Here is a 19,992-nt window from a genome sequence, read left to right on the forward strand (position 1 = left end):
AAAAGCTGTTGCAAATATCAAGTTATGATTAATACCTTTTATATTAATCTAATACTATGATTAAGCTTATTTTATTCTGAATATCACAGATACAATATCAAAAACCTAAAAAAAATAAATCCAGATAGAACTGAATGAGGGATTAAAATGACATCTGATATACATAGGCTCAGTTCTATAATGATATAGCATGTCTCAACAGTCTGGATACAAGTAGTACATTAAAACATAAAAAAAAAAAAAAATGCAAATCAAGAGGGATAAGCACAAACAGGTCAATAAGCAAGATCAGTAGGCAAAGGAAAAATGTTACTGTATCGTTAGAGTACCGGGCTGAAATTATACTAATTAGATTCTCGGCTAAAAAACATCTTATGATTTAGTCAGTTGCCTAAGGTCATCCGATGCCACCAACTCTTATCTATGAATGGAGTTACTGAGCTTCCTGGATACAGACAGTGACTACATTACTATTTAGAATAAGCTCAGATATGTCAAGCATGCCATGGTAGAGGACACACGTGATCAAAAGTCAAAATGTTGATACACTTATAGTGGTATTATTATACTCAGCCTCTTCTATTCTAAACCACAATCTTATTTCTAGATATTAGGAAAAAAGGAAACGCATTCTAAAGTGATTCCTAATACAATGAAGGTAAGCACAGGGAGAAGAAAGAAGAGGAAAAATAGGACAAAAAGCTGATGACTTTCTTGAGCTAACATCTTCAGTGATGTTAACATTTACAAATCTATATCTAAGAGGTAAAAACAGACATTTAGTATGATTTATACCCTAGTCTGCCCTACATTCTACTTCTACTTACAATTTTTTTTTAGCCAAGCATTCAAGGAGATACGTAGATATAACTCCAGATAGTATTTTTCCAATTAACTCTCGAATCCTGCTCTCTACACCTAGCTTAACCATTTTGTTGTATGTCACTTTCCAAAAGAAGCATCTGGCTGGAGTCTTTTCAAGTTTCAAATGTAAGGAAATGTGGATAATCTAAAATTGATCCAACAAAATTCAGGAGTTATAAAACTATTTCAGACTAATTGTTACCAAAAAAAAAAAAAAACAAACTAACCTGCTGTCCAAATCAGAAAATACAGGGGAACTTGTACAAATGGAAACATCAAATCTGAAAAGATAACCAACACAGGAGGAAAAAAAAAAAAAAAAAAAGAAAAGAGAAAAAAAAAGATGTATACACCAAACCCTCGATTAAATGAAAGTGATTCATTTAACAGTGTGAATGCATTAGATAGTGATCTGTTTTTGTTAGCAATTAAAATAACAGTGAAAAGCTTACTTTGAAAAAAGTACCTTAGGTTTTGAATTACAAGAGACAAGTTTGTAGCATACCTTGTACAAACACATGTATATGTTAACAAGACCTATTTATGTTTGTATAAAGCAGAAGATAAAAAAGAACAGCTTTAAGTTAGATCAGATTTGAGAATAAGAAAATATTGGTAAAAAGCTAACTGATGCAGTCATTCACAAAATAGAAGCCTTAGCCAAAGAAATAGTCAAGTAAGACTTCCTTGTCTTCATTTTCACAAAATCCAGTGTTATTATTTTATGATTTATTTCACAGTACTAGATGCAAAAAAGAAAGTGAAACAAAGATGCTAATTTCAGCCAAGAAAGGAAAGCCAGGCATACTCTAGCAAGTGTGAAAGACTTCAGAATGACCATAAAGCAAGAACCCCAAAGTGTGTGTGCTTGTGTGAAAGAGAGTGTGAAGGAGAGAAATACTCTTGAACATGCAATAAATAAAACCAACACCATTTGTCATAAGAAAAGTTTTATTTCACCTAAAGCCCAGCATCATCAATCTCGTACATCAAAAGTTATGGAGTTACAGGTAATACATGACGGTGTCCCCATGGAAAGGATCAAGTCCATACCATAGGATCATTTGAGTTTCCACACTTTTCATTAATAAAAATAACCTTATATAAAAATATTTCCAATATCTTATTTAATTTTAGTGTTACCTATCCAACATAAATTGTTTCCATATTCTAATTTTGAATTATTCTAAACAGTAGCACAGAATGTGTTCAATATAGTAAAAAGTACTTTTTTTCCCCTTGCAGAAAAGGAAAACTTTGTAAGCTATTTCAAAAAGGCTTTCATAAATCTTTCCAGTGCTTGAGATAAGTAGCAGTATAATGATGACATTAAGATGTAAAGATGATTTGATTTGTCCAAATCCGCTGTTCTACAATGTGGATCTTCCTTTAAGGACACTAAGTTTTCACATTCTTTACTCTGTCAAGTAGATGATTTTACCACAGGCAAATCTAACTTAATTGTTCATAATTGCTTTTGGATATTCGTGAACTTAGCACTTGGGAGATGTGACAGAACATAAAGAGGTGTTAATTTTTTTTTCATGGTTGTGGTGTGGGGTTTATTTTAAGAAACAGAGAATTAATTTTCCACACCTTTCATTAATTTTCATTCTCTGCAAGTGCTGAATCATCTGTGTCATACTGTACTAGTTTCTTTCTCACTTCTGGGTTACAGACCTAAAATTGTTGCATAAGGCTTCCAAAGAAACAAATCTGCTCAGTTCTACTGCTTAAGGTAACAAAAGCTGTTACATTGATCAGATTGAGAAAGCTGAAGATTCCAAAATCCAGATCAGTAAGCAATCTCTTTTTATATCAGTCTCATTGAACTTAGAAGCCACTACTCTTGATATACTGAAGTCAGATATTTTCATTACTTCTGCTACTAACACTTCTTTTAAAGTCAGGGCACATAACCACTACCAGACAAAGACTTACCAAGAACTTATCAAAAGCCTGAGGTATGTGTATAATTTGCATAAACACAATCACATTCATAGTACTTTCAATACAGGTAGCAAAACAGAAAAATGGCTCAAGTGAGTGTATATGTGCATGAAGAAAAATTCTTACAGAATTTAGAACTCAACGTATCATCCATCACTGCAACACAAACAACGCTTGCCATTCCACTGTCACCTGAGCCATCCTGCAGTACTTTGCCATAAAGATCTAAAATAAACTGATATTAAAAATTGAGTAAAACTGGAGAGCAAACAGATATGATTTAACTAAGGCACTGGAAACATAGAACTGGACTAATCCTTTAGTTTTCAGTAAACACAGCCTTTCTAAATGCAGACTGTCAAGAGACAGATAACAACTTCCCAGATTCATGTCTAATGAATGCAATTTACTTATGGTTTATGCACAAAGGATTTTGAGTATGACGTGATTCAACCTGTGCTAGATACGACAAATTCACAGTTGCTTCAGAAGGGTTACACGAGCTCATTAACAATGCAAAGGTTTTGACTTTTTGCATTATTAATTCACCTCTGCAATATGTAGGAAAGAGAAGTATCTCATGAAACAGTCATCCAAAGTACTTCACTTGTACTATCACCATCACCAAGGATCTTCCTCTACCTACAAGGAGTAAGAATAAGAGTGAAATTGTATGTCTGTTTGTTGACCGTGCTAAAATATATTTGAAAGCTTTGAAGACTAAGTTTTATGTGAACAATAGAACAGATTTTCTTCAGTATCACGATAAAAGATTCAAAAGCAATTTTTGGGGAAAAAATATTACATAATAATCAATGGGATTGCAGCAATATATTTGTATAAAGCAGAAGATATAAAAGAACAGCTTTAAGTTAGAACAGATTCTCCATAAGTACTGAAGTCTCACTATGTTTAACTATTAGGCCAAAACATAATCTGCAATTAATCCAAATAAAGGACAATGATTATTCTCACTCTGCAGGACTCCTTCCTCCCAAGAAACTGTATTTTGAAGTACAAGTACAAATTGTAGTATAAGATTATATACTACATATTAGATTATACAAGATTATCCATAGAGATTTACTTATAGATACTATATATCGTTAAGTAGCTGAGTCCCCTATTCAAACTTATCTTGTGATTTCAGATACTGCATCCAGCAGACTACTTAGGGAAAAGACAAACTTATGTAAAAAATAGAGACAGGTAATATACACTGTTAATGATACGGAAAAGGTTTACAGCTTCCAAAGATAATGAGTTAAGCATGCAAAACATATGTACTTACTAAGGCTTGACACTGTAATACTCCTCTGGTGTCACAATTTTCAATCCACCAAAGTAGTCCAGTACCCAAATATTGGTGATGTTGAATTTGGCAAAGAACCAATTGTGATCCTTAGGCCAACTTTCCATTTCAGGGTGTCGACTGAATAATGCTTTTTTCGCTATGGCCGCTTCTGAATCATTCACCTGAACAACAGTCAGCAAAATACTACATGAAGATACAGTCATATGGAAGACAAACGGTAGCTAAAACACACTGCTGACTGCGGTGTGCTCTTTTCTGTTCAGCCACACTTTACCCCAAAGGGCTCATTACTGTGGCAGAGTCCACTTATCTTCAGAGTGCTGTACAACTGTACATGAGACAGGCAAACACTCCAAGGTAGTTGCTTTTAATATTAAATCAAAAGGGTGCTTTTAAAGTAAAAGCATGAAGAAGAAAGTACTTCATCAACATAAGAGTAAGTCTTCTGTTCACGGTTTAGAGAGAGGGATGCAGGCTGACAGCTTTAGAAGCAGCATTCATTCTGTTCTAATATAAAAACTAGATCCAACCTGACACTGACTTGTTTGAAGAAGACTGGATAAAATTATACCCTATGCTTATGATGAAAAAAATCTTCATTGTACAGATTAAAATTATCCAAGTCCACAGACATGTATTAAAGGATCTTTGATACTTGAAGTTCTTGCTAGAGAGACAATGAGTAAACAGCAGAATAATGAGGACCAAAGCTTTGCTTGTAATTATTAAAAGACAAGCAAACCTATTTTGACATGAGTAGGATGTCAGTTTTTACTTTTCAATAGGAAAGCAAATAATGATGCTAACTATCCAATTATGAAGACTGAAACCTTCATTTGGAATTGTTTATTGAAATGTCTTTTTGAATTCAAGTTTTCCATATCTAACTGGGAATTGTATTCTTAGAGATAATTTTTTTCCCATTTTCTCCATATTCTTCATCATTGAAGTGTGCACAACTTGATCAGACAAACAAAAGCCAGGGGAAAAAATGGCTTTGTTGTTAGTACTTAGGCAGGAATGGTATCCAATTAAGAATAAAAATTGAGTAACAGCCTAAAGCCAAGGCTAGAAAATGTTTTGTGCTTGATCCTAATACTGGTAGATTTAACTTAGTATGTTTATATTCCATTATAAGTTTGATTCTTCAAATCAGTAAGCAGCAAAAAACACACAGCATGATCTTGGATGTTATTTGGAAAAGCGCAAAATGGAGAAGTATGGATTCTTGCTGCATTTTTTTTAGGTGTAATTTTACCTCCTCTGCACGTGATTACTCAGAGACACTAACAAATCAAAAAGCGTACATGTGTGTTTAAACATACATACAGGCATGCAGAATGAAATAACAGAATCTACAAGAGAATGGATGCTGAAATGTGTGACTACTTAATATGCTATGTACAAATGTTTAAAGGGTTAAATCAACAAGAGTCCTGGATATGGTACAAGAGGAACTAATTAAAATAATTCCAGTACTGATGATAAACTCATGAAAGCAATTAAAGGATTGACGGAGTATAATGTATAAATACAGGAGGTATGAAAACACTAAGTAAGAATTCAGGCTATCATATAAGAGAAAATAATGATAATTAGTCCTCTTCCTCAATAATGGGATTAAGATCTTCAACAAACAACACATATAGTTCTAAATTCCTTCTATGGGACACCAATGTACCAGTGTAGGAAAGAATACTGCCACGGCTGCAACACTGCCAGGTGATACAATAAACTTTTTCTATGTCTAATACCTGTAACTTCACAGCACAGATTAATATTAAGTTCAATAAAATTTTGGACATGAATATGTCACACTGAATGGGCCAAAGAACTAAACTGAGCAAGATATGAAAAAGTTTTCATGCTTCACTGACAAGAAAATTGTCTTGGACTTTTTAGTTTCAAAACTGGTCTAGGGGAAGTAGGATGATTTTCTTCATTGCAAGAAGAAATCCTCTCAAGATCATTGCTAAAAACATGCCAACACTGCTTTTGCAGATACCATATGGTTACTTAGCTTTCCTCACACAAACTATGAGATAGCCTTCTGGTATCATGGCACATGACATCCCTTCGTAATCTTCTGCACGGAAATGCTAACAGCTCTTCATCCACTATGCAACCCTGTTCAACATGCAGTCTTGTCCAGCATCAAATTCCAGCTGCTTACCTTTACAACACTCCCACAGAAGATTATGTGGGCACAGAGGGGATTCTGGGGATCATATTTGTGCTTCTTGCAGTAAGGAGTCTGTGCCAAAGACACAGTTAAGGAGGCATTTGAATTGACCTGAAATACAAATGATAAGAGATTTATGTACCTTTGCAAGGAAAAAAAAGTCATATCACGTTTTCAGATTTTGGTGCTTTATTCAGCTCACACTTACTGGTAAAAAGAACAAAGCTGTGATCATCTTTTCCTAATTATGTCTGAAAGCTGATATAGATGAACAATTTATAAGTCTGCTGACATCTGTTAGCATAAAATGCAAACCTCACAGAACAGCAGTCCTTAAAACTCTGAATTCTGTTTATGAGCCAACATACATAACAGGACAGTACACAGAAGACAAGAAGATACAATGAAATTCATTAAGGGGAAGGACAAATGTTTACTGAAAGGTAACCAAATGGGTTTCACAGCTATCAACAAAATCCATTACAACCAAATTTTAAAAGAAAGCACAAGCCCCCTGGATGACCCCAAACTGGTCAGCTCTTTTGAAGTTTAAAGTGAATATTAAAAATTAGGTTTAAAAACTCTTCAGTATTTAAGTAAGACACCTAACTTGAAGAATTAAGGAACCTGTATCTGACTGTTTTTTCTAAAATGAATGTAATGAAGACAGCTTGAAAAGTTGTGAAGAACAGGATTGCCTACTGCAAAATATCACATGGTGAAGTTCATTTTGTCCCAGCAAAGACAGTTTGCATGCTTTGGGACATTTCATTATAAGAGCTCATCTCAGAGACAAACAAAACAAGCAGGCAGAGCCCACACTCCAAACGTCACTTAAGTGCTATGCAGTGCATGACTGAACTTAGGGAACAGGAGCCACCACCTGACTCACAGCACAGATAGGAAGTTGCTCAATGACAAAACCTGCTGATTCATGATTATTCAGCACTATCTCTTATCACATGTCTCCGTCTGCGTGACAGTCGAAGTCAAATCTTTCTGCCCTACAGTAACCGAATAAAAGATCTGTTGGGGAACTTTCTGAAGGAAATGGTTAGTTAACAGTTTATCTCATCGTTTTCAAGTTCCTCTGAAACCTAAGGGTTGTAGGTATGGCAGAGGAGATACTATGCAGGAGAAAAATACGTTTTCTACACCACTTAGATACATAATTGAACTACTTCAATGTGCCAAAGTAAGGAGAGGGACAGGAAACAAACAAAAAAGGTTAAGGGCAAAACAAAGTTTGAAATGTTCTTACTATTTAAGTTTTGTTTTTGTTTTACTAATGCTGTAACAGTTACTAGCACAAAAAGGTTCTCTTTATTAAAGGATTCTTAAGGTCAATGTTTCTGAGCCTTTTTAGTCAGCTCTGTCTTGGCCACAGCCCAGCAGAAGAGCTGAGACAAGGCCAGTTACGCACACACACAGAACTTGGCATGGCAGCGTGTTGTCTTCTGGTGTGCACTTGACCTTTCAGGAAGCACTAGCAATTACTATTCTTTCAGCACTCTGTGCAAGAGTCCACTTTGCACAAGATCCACACAGCAAATTTGCTGTCCTCCAGATATTTTGATATTTTTTAAGTTCTCCTTCCCTAAGTGGCCCCTCATCACTTAAGCCGAGTGCTTCCTGAAACATCAGCCTCCTCCTCTGCCAGGGCTCTACTTTGGTATCGCCCAGACCATGATCAGCAGGGATTTTGCAGGATTATGGGGTGTCAACACAGAATGGCCAAGGTTGGCAGGCACCTCTGAAGATCATCTAGTCCAAGCCCCCAGCCAAACAGGATCACTTGGAGCACATTGTGCAGGATGGCATCCACATGGGTTTTGAATATCTCTAGAGAAGGAGCCTCCACAGCGTCTCTGGGCAGCCTAACAGTACTTGGGTACTCTACCTTACTTTGGGACTGCCTTGACCATAGAACTGCTCCTCCTGGCCCTCTCACCCAAGTTCCTTAATTCCTTAAAAAAGAGGCAGGGAACACCCGGCCAGCACATGGCATTGCTTTCAGAAAACGCTGATATAACCCTAAGTCTTACTGAAGAGAATCCAACCACTTCCTGCCATTGAGACAAACACGCTTTTGGAAGTGAACCACGAAAAAACGGGCACTGCGCTGGCAGCACGTGTGCCTGAAAACTTCATTTCTAGGGGACCTAAATATATATATATGAGCCTATGTATTTACATATACGAACCTATATATTCACATGTATGAACGTATATACGAACTTATATATATATTTACACGTATGAACCTATATATACTTATGTTACTTTTTGGGGGCTACCTATATGTGTGTGTGTATGTATATACATATATATATGTGTGTGTGTGTGTGTGTGTGTATAGGTGTGTGTATATACACCTATATATAGAGAGAGCTGGTGGGAGCGTTTGTGTATATACACACACCTATATATACACACACACACACACATATATATGTATATACGCGCACACACACACACACACACACACATATATATATATATATACACACACACACACACAGCGCATATATCCGCGTGTTTGCGAATGCGCTGCCCCAGCCGCCGCCGGCCGCTCACCCGCAGGTCCCTGACGGAGATCTCCATGTCGGTGAGGTAGAGGTAGGGGACGCCGCTGCCGCGGCCGGGCCCGGGCGCGCCGTCGCTGAGGGAGAAGACGTTGGCGAAGGGGTGGCCGCGCAGCCCGTCCTGCGCCGACAGCGTGGCCAGCGCGCCCCAGTCGCAGCTGTGCAGCACCACGCGCGCCACGCGCGCCGCCTGCTCCGGCGGCGGCAGCGCCCCGCGGGCCGCCAGCGCGGCCGCGCTCAGCAGCAGCAGCAGCAGCAGCACCGCGGCCATCGCTGCAACCGCCCCCAACGCTCCCCAACTGTCCCCGACAGCCGCTCGGCTGCGGAGCGCCGCAGCCCCTCTCCGCTCTCCGCCAATCAGAGGCGAGCTGCGAGATCTTCAGCCAATGAGGGCTGCCGGGAGGCGGGGTAAGCCCAGCGGGGTCTGGGCGTTGTAAACAACTCTGAGCCCCGGCTCGGCTCCTCACTGGAGCCGGCGGCCGCGCTGAGGCGGCTGAGGAGGGCGGCGCTGCCCGGGCGTGGCGGCGGGCAGCCTGCGCTGCTGCCCCTCGGTCTGGCCCGGGGCGCCCGGCCACGTCCTCAGGCACTGGTTAACTTCGCGTCAGGAGCTGTGTGGCGGCAGATGGCTGAGCACTGCCTTCCTTCAGGAAAAAAAAATGTTTAAGTTCACCTTTAAAAGGATTTTTTCCAAGGTTTATGTCTGCGATATGATCACTTCGACATCCCAAAGTTCTAGTCAAACACCCAAAAGCCATATTGAAATAGGCAGACTGATTTCCCAGGAGATATGCCAAGAGTTTTACTTCAGCTTTACTCGTTTTAATAGAAGGTGCTCATATGTTACAGAGGTAGAGTGCCCTAAGGCTCTTCTGGTGTCCTTTTGCTCTGCCTGATAGACATCCAGGTTCAGACCACAACAGTATTCAACCCTTCATCTGGGACAAGTTACATGCTTACAAGAGGCACTTCATGGCTCTAACCAAGGCTTCTTTCCCATCACACGACTGCTGCTTTTCAGGTGACATCTGTCCCCAGGTGCCCTATCATATGGCACATGCATATCCTAGCATTCGGTAAGGCTGTGGGACTCTTGAAAAAAAGGATCTGGCTGTGGGCTGCCAGGTGGATAAAACTGAAAGGCCTCTGGGAGTGCCAGGCTGTGTGCACCACAGATCCATTCTCTACCGTCTATGCACTGTCCTGTAGTTGTGTCCAGGCAGACTGAAATTTCCTACAATACTCTGCTTGTTTACAGAGAGCAGGAACAGAGCCTGGCTTTCCCTCTGTGGCCACCAAAACACAGCCTTCCTCTGCTGCCCTCTGCTGCCAATGCTCAGGAGAAACCTGCTTTGTTTCAAGTGAAAGGCAAAACAAACAAACAAAACACAAACAAAACAAACAAACAAAAACCACCATTGTTCTCAACCTGTTATATGCAGCCATGTAGCTTGGTACTTGGTACTACTTGGTACTACTGCTGGTAGCTACTACTACCAGCAGCAGTGGTAATAAAAGTGCGTTTGCCTGTGATATAGGACAAGTTATATCTTGGGACAAAGTTATATCTCAGGAGAAAACAGGACAGGAAAAGGAGTGAGGGGTGAGAGAAAAAGAGGCTGTGTGAAAAGTTGCCTTTATATAGATATAGATAGGTTTATGGACTATATTTAGGTGACAGGGCAGGAGCAGAAAGTGTTGAAGGGAAAATGGCAGCAACTGTTGTACAGAAGTGAAAAGAATAAGGAAGAGATGGGCGAAATCGGTCTAGAGGAAACGGTTTAGGAACAAAAAGGGTTTGAGGAAGACAAACTGCAACAAACTCTTTTCGTTAGTGATTTTGCTAGCTGAAACAGACATTACTTCATCTTTCCTCTCTCCCCAACATACAAGTATGCATACACAGAAACACTTCTTTCTCTTCGTTTTCACAGCAGTCCTGCCCTCAGATCCAGGGAGAGGGAAGCAGTATTTTCCAGCTGCAGCCCATGGGATGAGTGGTGGAGTGAGGATGATGCATGGGGGATCTTACTGGAGAGCAGGAGAGCGTGATATGGAGCAGACAGGAGATGGTTGGTGGCGTCACTACAGGAGAGAAGGTATGCCATGGAAATAAGAAGGGATAGAAATGAAAGAAAATGAAGGAGATGAGGGAAAGAGATGTGAGTTCCTTTTATTTTTTTTCTTCTTCTTTTTTTTTTTTTTTTTTTTTTTTCTGGGGCGGGGGGGGGAAGTCAACGCAGAAAGGGGGAATGCTTTTAAGTTAAGGAGTTTAAATTCATTAGCTGGAGGTAGCTATCTGTCCTTCACCAGGAAGGATGCGTGTGGATTTGTGATTTTGTTACCCAAACAATTTCACCACATCTGCAATTTCTTCCTCTCCACCCTCTCCCTCTGCAGCCTTGCAGCGCTCCTGCAGCCTTCCCCGGCAGCAGCCGCCAAGGGGTGCTGCTGCCCAGCCTTGCTCTCTGCGGCTGCAGGAGCCGCCCGGAGCACACCTGCTCGCAGCCCTCTTGGGGGATTTGGGCTGAGCCCAGTGGGCGTTCAGCGCTGAACAGGATTTATTGAGGCAAATACCATCGGCTCTTTGATAAAAAAGAGCAGGATTTGTTGAGTACACTCCACTGTGGGCAGTGTACACTGGCGTCTAGGCTGTCTTGCACACTGTGCTGAAGGAAGGGGGCTTCTACTGGTCCTGTTCATCTTGCATGAGTAGTGCTGGGCCAACCTGTAGGGTGAGGGATACAGACTTTAACCCTTTCAGCTTGCTCCGAAGCACTGTGTTATCTGAAGTAAATCTCCAGGCCTCTCACTTCCCCAGCTAGATCTCAGAGAAAGGAGAAGGATTCTTTCTGTTGTGGTGCAATGAGTCTAGGGGTTTCCAGGATCCTTGCATAACAAGGCCAGGAAAGTATTGCTAGCCACTAGTTCTCCTTTTCAACTTATGTTTTATTTACATCACCAAAACGATAAACATACAGTAACATCTTACTGTAGATTGAGCCTATTTACGCCCTCCAGGCGTTGGCCAGTTAGTGGAACAATCTCAATTTCAGCGTATCTTACAAGTCATGGGTTGGAGGCTGAATTTGGGGGCCATGTCTCTGGAGAAGGTGTATTTTAGCCAGAAAGTCAGAAAGGTCTCCATCCTGTCTGGTATGTCATCATGCTCTGGCTGCCCTCTTCATAGTTGCTTTTGCCCCAAGCCAGCTCTCCTCAGATAGCGTGGTTCTTTGTGGGGCTGAGCAGGTTTTCTCTTCAGACGCACAGTCTAGCTGCGAGCTAGGCCAGGCTTCCTGTCTAGATCCTGCAGTCTGTCCATGAACAGAAACCTTCCTTTGTCCAGATAACGCTTGTGGGCTATGCAGTCTGGCTCTGCACAGTGCTTGATTTGTGAGCCAGGCCAGCTCTCCGCACCCAAATGACAGCCAGAGTGATTAAAGTCACTCGCCGCCGCTTTTGACAGAAAGGACTGACCTCTGAATCAGCTCTGGCAAAAGCTGAAGTGCTCAGGGCTTTGGAGTGCCAACACTGGGTGCCACATGAGACCCACCATGCAAATTGCTTCTAAAAATGGAGGTTAGCTATCAGCTTGAGGAGATACCAGCCCTGTCAAATGATGCAGTACGACTACTATTAAGAAACTTCACACAACACAGAACGCTGCTGAACATTAAAAGGTGTTGCGTGCTTGCGCATAATGCATTTATTTGTTCTTCTCCTCAAAGGTCCCAAATTATATTGCTTGGGAATTTACTTTCTGCCTCTTTCATCTATAATTCTTTTTTAAAGAAAGGTGAAATGAATATAGCACTGGCCTGGGATTCGGCTAAAAGTCATTTTACATTTTTACGACTACCACAGACAATGGCAGAGCAAGCTTCCTCTGCGGATAAGCCATTAGGGAGCAGAAATGTTGTTCATTGTTCAGTCAGAAAATTTTGCTGGTCAGTCAGGGCTTGGGCTGCATGCTGAGGAAGCTGTTAAGAGGGCCAGCTGCAACACTGCTTTCTGTGATGCTTGAGGATGCACCAATATCCAGCACAGCTTCCAGGGACTGTGTCTACAACCACGCTCTGATTGTAACCTTGTGTTTCTGTTAGGTCTTGCTGCACATTAAAACAAGGAACTGGTAGAGTAGCCCTTCAGTCTAGAGACTGGCCGCGGCTGATGCTGATAATGTTTGTCCCAGTATTGATATAAAGGGGGTGCAGCCATGCCTCACAGTACCCCAGTTCAGTTTGTTCTCCAAAGTCAAGCAGATCAGCCATGAAAGCAGAGCTCTCCCAAGAAATTCAAGTGCTGCTGGAGGTGACTGTAGCTACCTGTACATAAATGATTTTGGTGTACCCCACTGTGGTCGTGTTCCTAAGAGCACAGCCACTGTCGCAAGGCCTAGCAGGTGAAATGCTCCCTATACAATGCAGTATTTCTTTAAAGTTTCCTCTGGTGAGATGAAGAAGCCTGGTTAATCTGCACAGAACCATGATGCTAGCACACAAGCGCAGCCTGGCAATCAGGAACATGTGAAATGATTCAACTGTTTCAGTTAAAGTCAATCAAATACTTTTTTATGTGGCCACTGCACAGCACGTGCACAGCCTTGCGCTCCCTGCCTAGTACAGCTTAGCAGGAACCCTGGGAGCCACGTCCCTTCGTGTAATTCAGGCATCGTTGGGAATGGGGCTTGCCCAGTCACATCAATTCCCAGACGAGTGCAGTGCCTGGCACGTGAGTCTTTGTGTATGCGCGCATGGTCACACGTGAGCATGTGTGTGTGAGCGTGTGTGTGTGTGTGTTCTCAGATGTGCTTCACTGCAGCTGCAGAACTAGAGCAAAAAATGTTGATAGTACAAAGCGTTCCAACTGACTTCATTTCCTGCTGATAACTCCCTGAAGAGGAGGGTGAGGCTGAGCGTTTGGAGCATTAGCTTAATGCTGAGGGGCGAGGGGAGGGTAGGCAGGAGCAGATACTTCAGAATGCAGTTAGCAGAACAGGGGGGTTCAAAAAGCAAGTTTCCCAGAGAAAATGTTGTTCACGTTCACTTCCTGCAAGCTTGCCTTTGTCAGAGGAGCTGATGTATAAACCCAACCCAAAACAGGATGCTGGCTGTTAGAGTTGATCGCTCTTTGAAATGCAAGTGTTTTTTTCTGTGGTCATCCTATCCCCTTTTTTTTCAGTTGAAAATTAAATTACATTTTTGGGAGGGTCAAAAACTTAACCTGGTAACAGCTGCTGGTTAATAATAAAAATTCTGGAAAACGATGCGGGCATCACCAGCCAAATGTGGACATACAGATGGACAGAACAATTTCAGATCCTGCTACTGACAGGCAGGCCCTAATAACCTCTAACCAAACACCTTAACAAAGCACAGAGATCCAATCTATCTCGCGGGGACCCACAGCTCCCTCCACCCTTCACTAATCCACCACCCCCACAAACAGACCTTCCCAGATTCAGCACCCACACAGACACACCCAAAGAGCTAGCTGTGGGGACACAACTATCTGAGTCAAAGTTTCAGATGCCCTCAAAGGCTTTCTTTCCTGAGTCGTCTCTGAACAAAGAACTGCTCTGTCCCCGCATCTCCTTTCCATTGGTCTGGTATCGTGGAGAAGCCCCTTTCTCCATAATTCAATGCCAAAGTGCAAGAGGCTAGCAAAGATTACACGAGGCATTGCTGACCATGGCAGAACTACTTATGCCTCTTCTGGCATGCCAGAAGCAGGCGTGCCAGGATGAATGATTGCCTTGCACCTCTCCCCCAGCATGCTACATGGAGCAGGAGCTCCAGTTGTTTGGCCTGAAGCAAACTCATTCTTTTGGTGTCACGCGTATTGAAGAGAACCAGCTGGGAAGCTGCAAAATCCAGGGGTCCACAGTCACAGCATTTTCTCACTCAAATGAAATTTCCCCCTAGAGTCTGGTTTAATGTCACTTATGAGGGCTGGATTTTTTTTTTATTATTATTATTTTAAATCTCCTGAGAAGAACAGATGTAGAAATATTTGTTTGCATATACCAGCAAGTTAGTCTCAAAGATGCTGCTATATCCCAGAAGGTCTGTCAACAGAGATGCGCACAGAGATGCAGAGAGTCATGCTCCAGAATATCTCACATTCATACTTGCAAGTAGACATCATGTAAAACACCCAGTTCCTGAGTATAACCTCCCTTAATAACGTTTGTCACAAGGTTCCTGCAGTTAAAGCACAGGGGTTGGTTGTTGCAGATTTTGGCGGTTTCCAGACAAGAAACAAGAAAGCCTAGAGCAAATCCACAGCTCGTGTCTTCCTGTGTGGAGGAAAATGTGTACCCTACTTCTGGAAGAAAGAAGAACTTTAATAAACTGACAATTATGTACCATACTTAGAACAATGGCACCGAGAATTCTGCTGGCAGAAAGATTTACTTTATGGTGCGATACTTTGGAGCATAAATAAATAGAGTGAAGAAGCGTGGTGGGGCAGCTCTAACTCCCTTTGCTTTATTAGTGTGGGTAAAGTGATACTATCTCTGCCTAGCAGTTTCCTTTTCTGGAGGCCTAAGCAGACAGTTTCCTCCACAGGGTAAAACCCCTGAAAGCAGAAAGAAAATACTGAAGCACACCCTGAGCAGAATGAAGCAGCCATCAGAGGTATCTGATTTTGACGGTCTGTTACATGGCAGACATCTTGACAATGACACTCGTGACCAACAATGACAGAGAAATCCCTGAGCATGAAATTCTCCTTCAGCCCCTGCAGTAGGCAATGCATGGGCAGCCAAAGCGTCTTGCCTTCTCTACTCACCCTGCTTCTCAGCACTGCAGTTCCTGTCCCTTCTCCCAATGCGCCATTGTCACGACTTGAAGGAGTCAGTAGGATTTCCAGTCAAGAAGGACTTTCATTTTTATAATCCTTTTAGATTCTTCATCTGTATTTTCTTAGATTTCTAGTTGCACGCAGCATCTGCTGGTTGCTTACAGCAGAGGGGATTCAGCTAATCCAGTGGTTCATCAACAGAAGATTAATTAGTCCTCTTGCCTAACTTCCAGATTGTGGCAGTTTAGCGTATCCTTCTTTTGGCTAAGGACGGAGTAACCGCTGTACATTGAACCAAGGAGATAAGGAGATCATGATTTAAATACACTAATTCCTGTACTTTCTAAAGACCTACAGGAGTCCTACAGCATGCGGTGCAGCAAAAGTTAACTATACTGTAAAAACAATTACGTTGAGATGATTTATTGGTAACAATAATCTGGGATGTGATGATGGTCACAGTTAAATTCATTCTGGAGTGTTTTCCTACGCAGCCAGCAGGGACTTGTGAAACACTGTGAAGGAAAAGTATGCATCCCTTTCAGAAAAGATGCTTTAACCCTCCTCTGCCCCCAAGGTATCAGCCCAAGATGACAACATGAAATTGTGTCACTTTGCAGCTGCATGCGAAACAAGGGAGCCAGCAGAAGACAAAGGGAGTGTTTCCAAATTCCTCTGCACCACCCTGTTCTCAGGAGGTGGGGACTGAAATTCTTGAGAAGGAGCATGTGCAAACAGTTGCTAAAACAGGAACGAGATGTATAGTTTCCAACACTGTGGTCTGAATGGAAAAGGAAACCGTAGCAAAACATTCCTGAGGCTTAGTTTTTCCCATCTGAGCTTTTCTAGCACCACGGAAGCTTCTCATTTCCAGTATCCAAGCCTGCCCTTCCCTGCAAAAGGAGAGAAGAGTGACATGCAGCTTCTCACCTGGTAGTGTGAGAAACGGATTCAGAGCGGAAAGAGCTAGTTCTGCTTTAGAGCTAGCCCGTGACACCTTGCCTGGGGACCCTCTGCTTCTGCCAGCATTTGTGCCTCACCTTCCCCAGTGAAGCCCTAGTCTCTCATCTGGGAATTGCCCAGGAGCACATCAGGACTGCTGATACTGTGCCTGGGAGTCCCAGCTGTGGACCGGGGCACCAAAGTCTTATGTTCTGCGCAAATGCAATCACCAGCTGCTTTCTGCTCCTCTTCTGCCCCTCCAACCACTCTGAAGACAGTCTACTCTGAAGGAAATTACAGAAAAGTGTGAAGGAAGAGAGAAAGGAAGCTAGAGTTAAAGGAAAAAAAGATCTGAAACAATGAGGAGGAGACCCTGCAGGCTTGGAGAGAGAAGAGTGGACAGGGGGAAGACCCAGAGGCGTGGGGGGGGGGGGGGGGGAGCAGATGCAAGCAAAAGAAGCAAGTATAAAAAACTAGAGTCAAAATGGGGCAGGGGAGAAAAAAAAAGAAAAAAAAAAAAAAGAAAAAGAAAGATGAGGTGCTAGAAATACAAAGGGTAGATAGAAAGGGAGGGAGAAAATACACATACGGTGTCCCCAAGTTTGGGCACAGCAGCAAAGTTTGCTGCTTGTTGTCTCATGAGCCCAGCACTCCGGGAAGGACAGTATCTGTTTAGATTTGTGTCTAAATTTAAACCCTGATTGCCTTGCCTCCCCCTCCTCTCCCCTCCCTCCCTTCCTCTCACCCACCCGCCCTTCTTCCTTGTTCGTAGCGCAGGGCAGCTCACTGGGCTCTGTCAGTTTTCAAGCTGAGCGGGAGCGTGGATATTACCTACCCTCCACGGCAGCGCGATTTTGCTCTGGCTTGGCTGAAGGTTTCCCGCAGATAAGAGGGAAAGGGGTGGGGAAGACAGATTGCCCCGAGGACACCTCTCTGGCAGGACATGGAGGTAAAGAAAACTTTTATTTCCACTTGCTTGTGGCTCACTCGCAGATCTGCACTAGCTGCACCTTGCAAAGCAATTTCTCACTGAAGGCAGCTCAAAATACCTTTCCGCTGAGGTTCAAATAAATGCCTCTCGCCGCTGCTCCACCTCAGAATATTTTGTGGGGTTCAGTTCAGATTTGAAGGAGGGGGTCAGTGTGGGGAGAAATTACATCTGTGAAGGGGAACGAAGGGCTGCCATTTACTTTTTTAGTCTCTGAGGTGGGAACAAAAGTAACATTTTAAATGGGATAGTTTTTTAATCAGTTAAAAAATCAGTGAAATTGGGTGCATAAGAAGTGATCAAACCGTATGGATTAGTGGGCACCTTAGGGTTGGTTCCTACCCGACCCACACAGCAGCAGCTGTGATTTAGACCCTCTTGCCGCCCCTGTTCCACGTGGAAGGTGCGGTCTCACTTTCATTATCAGCAGCATTTTGGCCCAGGAAAGAGAACCTGAGAGCCTTTGCTTCAGCGGGGTGAAGGGGCTGGCACACCCACGGAATGGTTCCTGTGCCTCTCTTCGTGCTGTGTGCCTTGTGCCTTGAGGGAGTGGGAGCTCTTGTCTCCTGATGGGCACTGCTGATGGACAGGGGTGTGGAAGCACAAGTGAAGATGCCCTGGCGTTTAAGTCCAAGCCTTCTCCCGTGCAGCAGCTTCATAGGCAAGGCAGTTCGCCTTTCCTTGCCTCCTTTCCCATTCGTACGAAATGAGACTGAAAGTGGATTGGATTCACTAGCTTTTCAAATGTCTTTTTAGATTTCAGAGGAAAAAGATCCTCTTTTTTTTTTTTTTTTTTTTTTTTTTTTTTTTTTTTTTTAGGAGAGGCATGGGAGGTAGAAAGGTGATTGCAACATTGGCAAAACCTCAAATGACGAAAGAGGACTTTGGGTATTTCTTTCAGCCAAACACAGATCTTACTAAACACTTTGTATTATCTTCACAGAGAAGCCTTTTTGTGTTGATGTGGCACCAACAGCCAGGGACATGCCACAAAGCCAGGGAGCAGTGTGCTTGAGGCACCACTATAATTTTTCTTTGAAGATTTCCAGCACAGCACAGCGGGGCAGTTCTGATAACACGCAGGTGTTAACATCACTGTCCTTGTTATCTGTGCTAGCCTGCCCTACAGGCGAGGGTTAAAGATCAGGCGTGTTCATTACAAGAAAAGTCCTCAACAGACTAAAAAACGTTGGTGTGGAGAAGGACCAAGCACTGCTTCAACCAATGCAGCATAGCCGATATGCAGCATGACAATTATGTAGCTTTGTAAGGGTTTTTAGACTGGACAGAGCCTGCATCAGGAACCGTTAATGCTTGTTTTGTTCTTTCTCACTATGTAGTGTCCTGTGATGTCTCAGAGGGGGAGTTGAGCTCTTAATTTGTTGTAACTGGTGTGCACAGGAAGCCGCATATGGAACAAAGAATAAACGAGAACTAAAACAAAAATTCTGTCGTGCTGAGGACACTCTGCCCCATCTCCTCTGCTTTGCACACACATGGGACTGCACCCCTCAAGTACTTTCTGTTGTCTGCTGCAGAGGTGTTTTAGAGTAGTAAGGCACAGGCCTTCGTTTCCTTTTGGGAGCCACGTGTCACACACACGGCAGGTCTGTCAGGAAGCTTCTCTGAAGCATCTAGCCTATGACTCGTCCTTTTGATTCTGCCCCTTTTCCTCTATTTCCCACTCATTCCCTGTGTTACCTTATTTTCTGATCAGCTGTAGATTTCGCCATCTGTTCTTATTTTTAAAAACATCTCAACTCCCAGAACATCTTAAAAGTGGCACACTTGGTCTTCCCCCCTTGCCCCAACCCTCCAAAAAGATGGTTAATGTCCCAAAATTAAGAAGATATTAGACCAAAATAGAGCAAAGAGCAAAAACTTGAGTTCCCACCTGCTAATTCTCTTCTCTGTTCCTCCTGAGAGCTTTTCACAGACAGCGTGAGCAAGACAGAGAGGCTCATTACTGTCTTTTGCTTTAAAAATACATTTAATGCTCCTGTGCGACAGGAACGAGAAGTTCCGTCATTTCCCCATTTGTTTCGTCTGTAGCATGCAGAGCTCTTCTGTGCTTTGCTGCTGGCATAACTGGCAAGCTCTTTGCTCTAGTGGGACGCATGGGGATTACGAGCATTAGGAAAAAAGAAGGGCAGAGGGCCGACCTAGCCAGCTGATTTCCATCACATCTCTGGCAGGAAGACCCTGTTTTTGAAAAACCTACAGAAGCGAGATAGTTGGGCTCGCTTTCTTAGAGAGGTTAGTGTATTTTGGGGGCTCTTTAGGGGAGAGTTCCTACAGTCTTAGACATTCTGCTACCAGGAATGTACTACGTTGAAACCAGTACCTGTAGCCATTTCATGTC

At 42.6% G+C, this 19,992-nt stretch overlaps 2 protein-coding genes across 3 annotated transcripts in view; one reads left to right on the forward strand and one right to left on the reverse strand.

The window, feature by feature from the left end:
- Positions 1-1,797: 1,797 nt before the first annotated feature.
- Positions 1,798-9,232, reverse strand: CREG1 (cellular repressor of E1A stimulated genes 1; the record flags this gene model as incomplete). 2 transcript variants are annotated; one of them, XM_084299340.1, is made up of 4 exons in its annotated part: positions 8,889-9,230; positions 6,303-6,422; positions 4,106-4,290; positions 1,798-3,456 (listed from the first exon to the last, which is right to left on the reverse strand). In XM_084299340.1, coding segments are annotated over exons 1-4 (585 nt in total). In that variant the 5' UTR covers positions 9,168-9,230. The 2 variants fall into 2 exon arrangements, with proteins under 2 accessions (XP_084155466.1, XP_084155467.1); XM_084299341.1 differs by lacking the exon at positions 1,798-3,456 and having other exon boundaries at positions 4,105-4,290; positions 8,889-9,232.
- Positions 9,233-17,445: 8,213 nt separating this feature from the next.
- Positions 17,446-19,992, forward strand: part of RCSD1 (RCSD domain containing 1) — a 33,162-nt gene continuing 30,615 nt past the window's right edge. The window contains exon 1 of the mRNA XM_084285514.1: positions 17,446-17,591. Coding sequence (XP_084141640.1) covers positions 17,586-17,591 — 6 coding nt within the window. The 5' untranslated portion in view covers positions 17,446-17,585. The remainder of the gene's footprint in view (positions 17,592-19,992) is intronic.

The sequence above is a fragment of the Netta rufina genome, assembly GCF_964035555.1.
Source record: "Netta rufina genome assembly, chromosome: 1".
Lineage (NCBI taxonomy): Eukaryota > Metazoa > Chordata > Aves > Anseriformes > Anatidae > Netta > Netta rufina.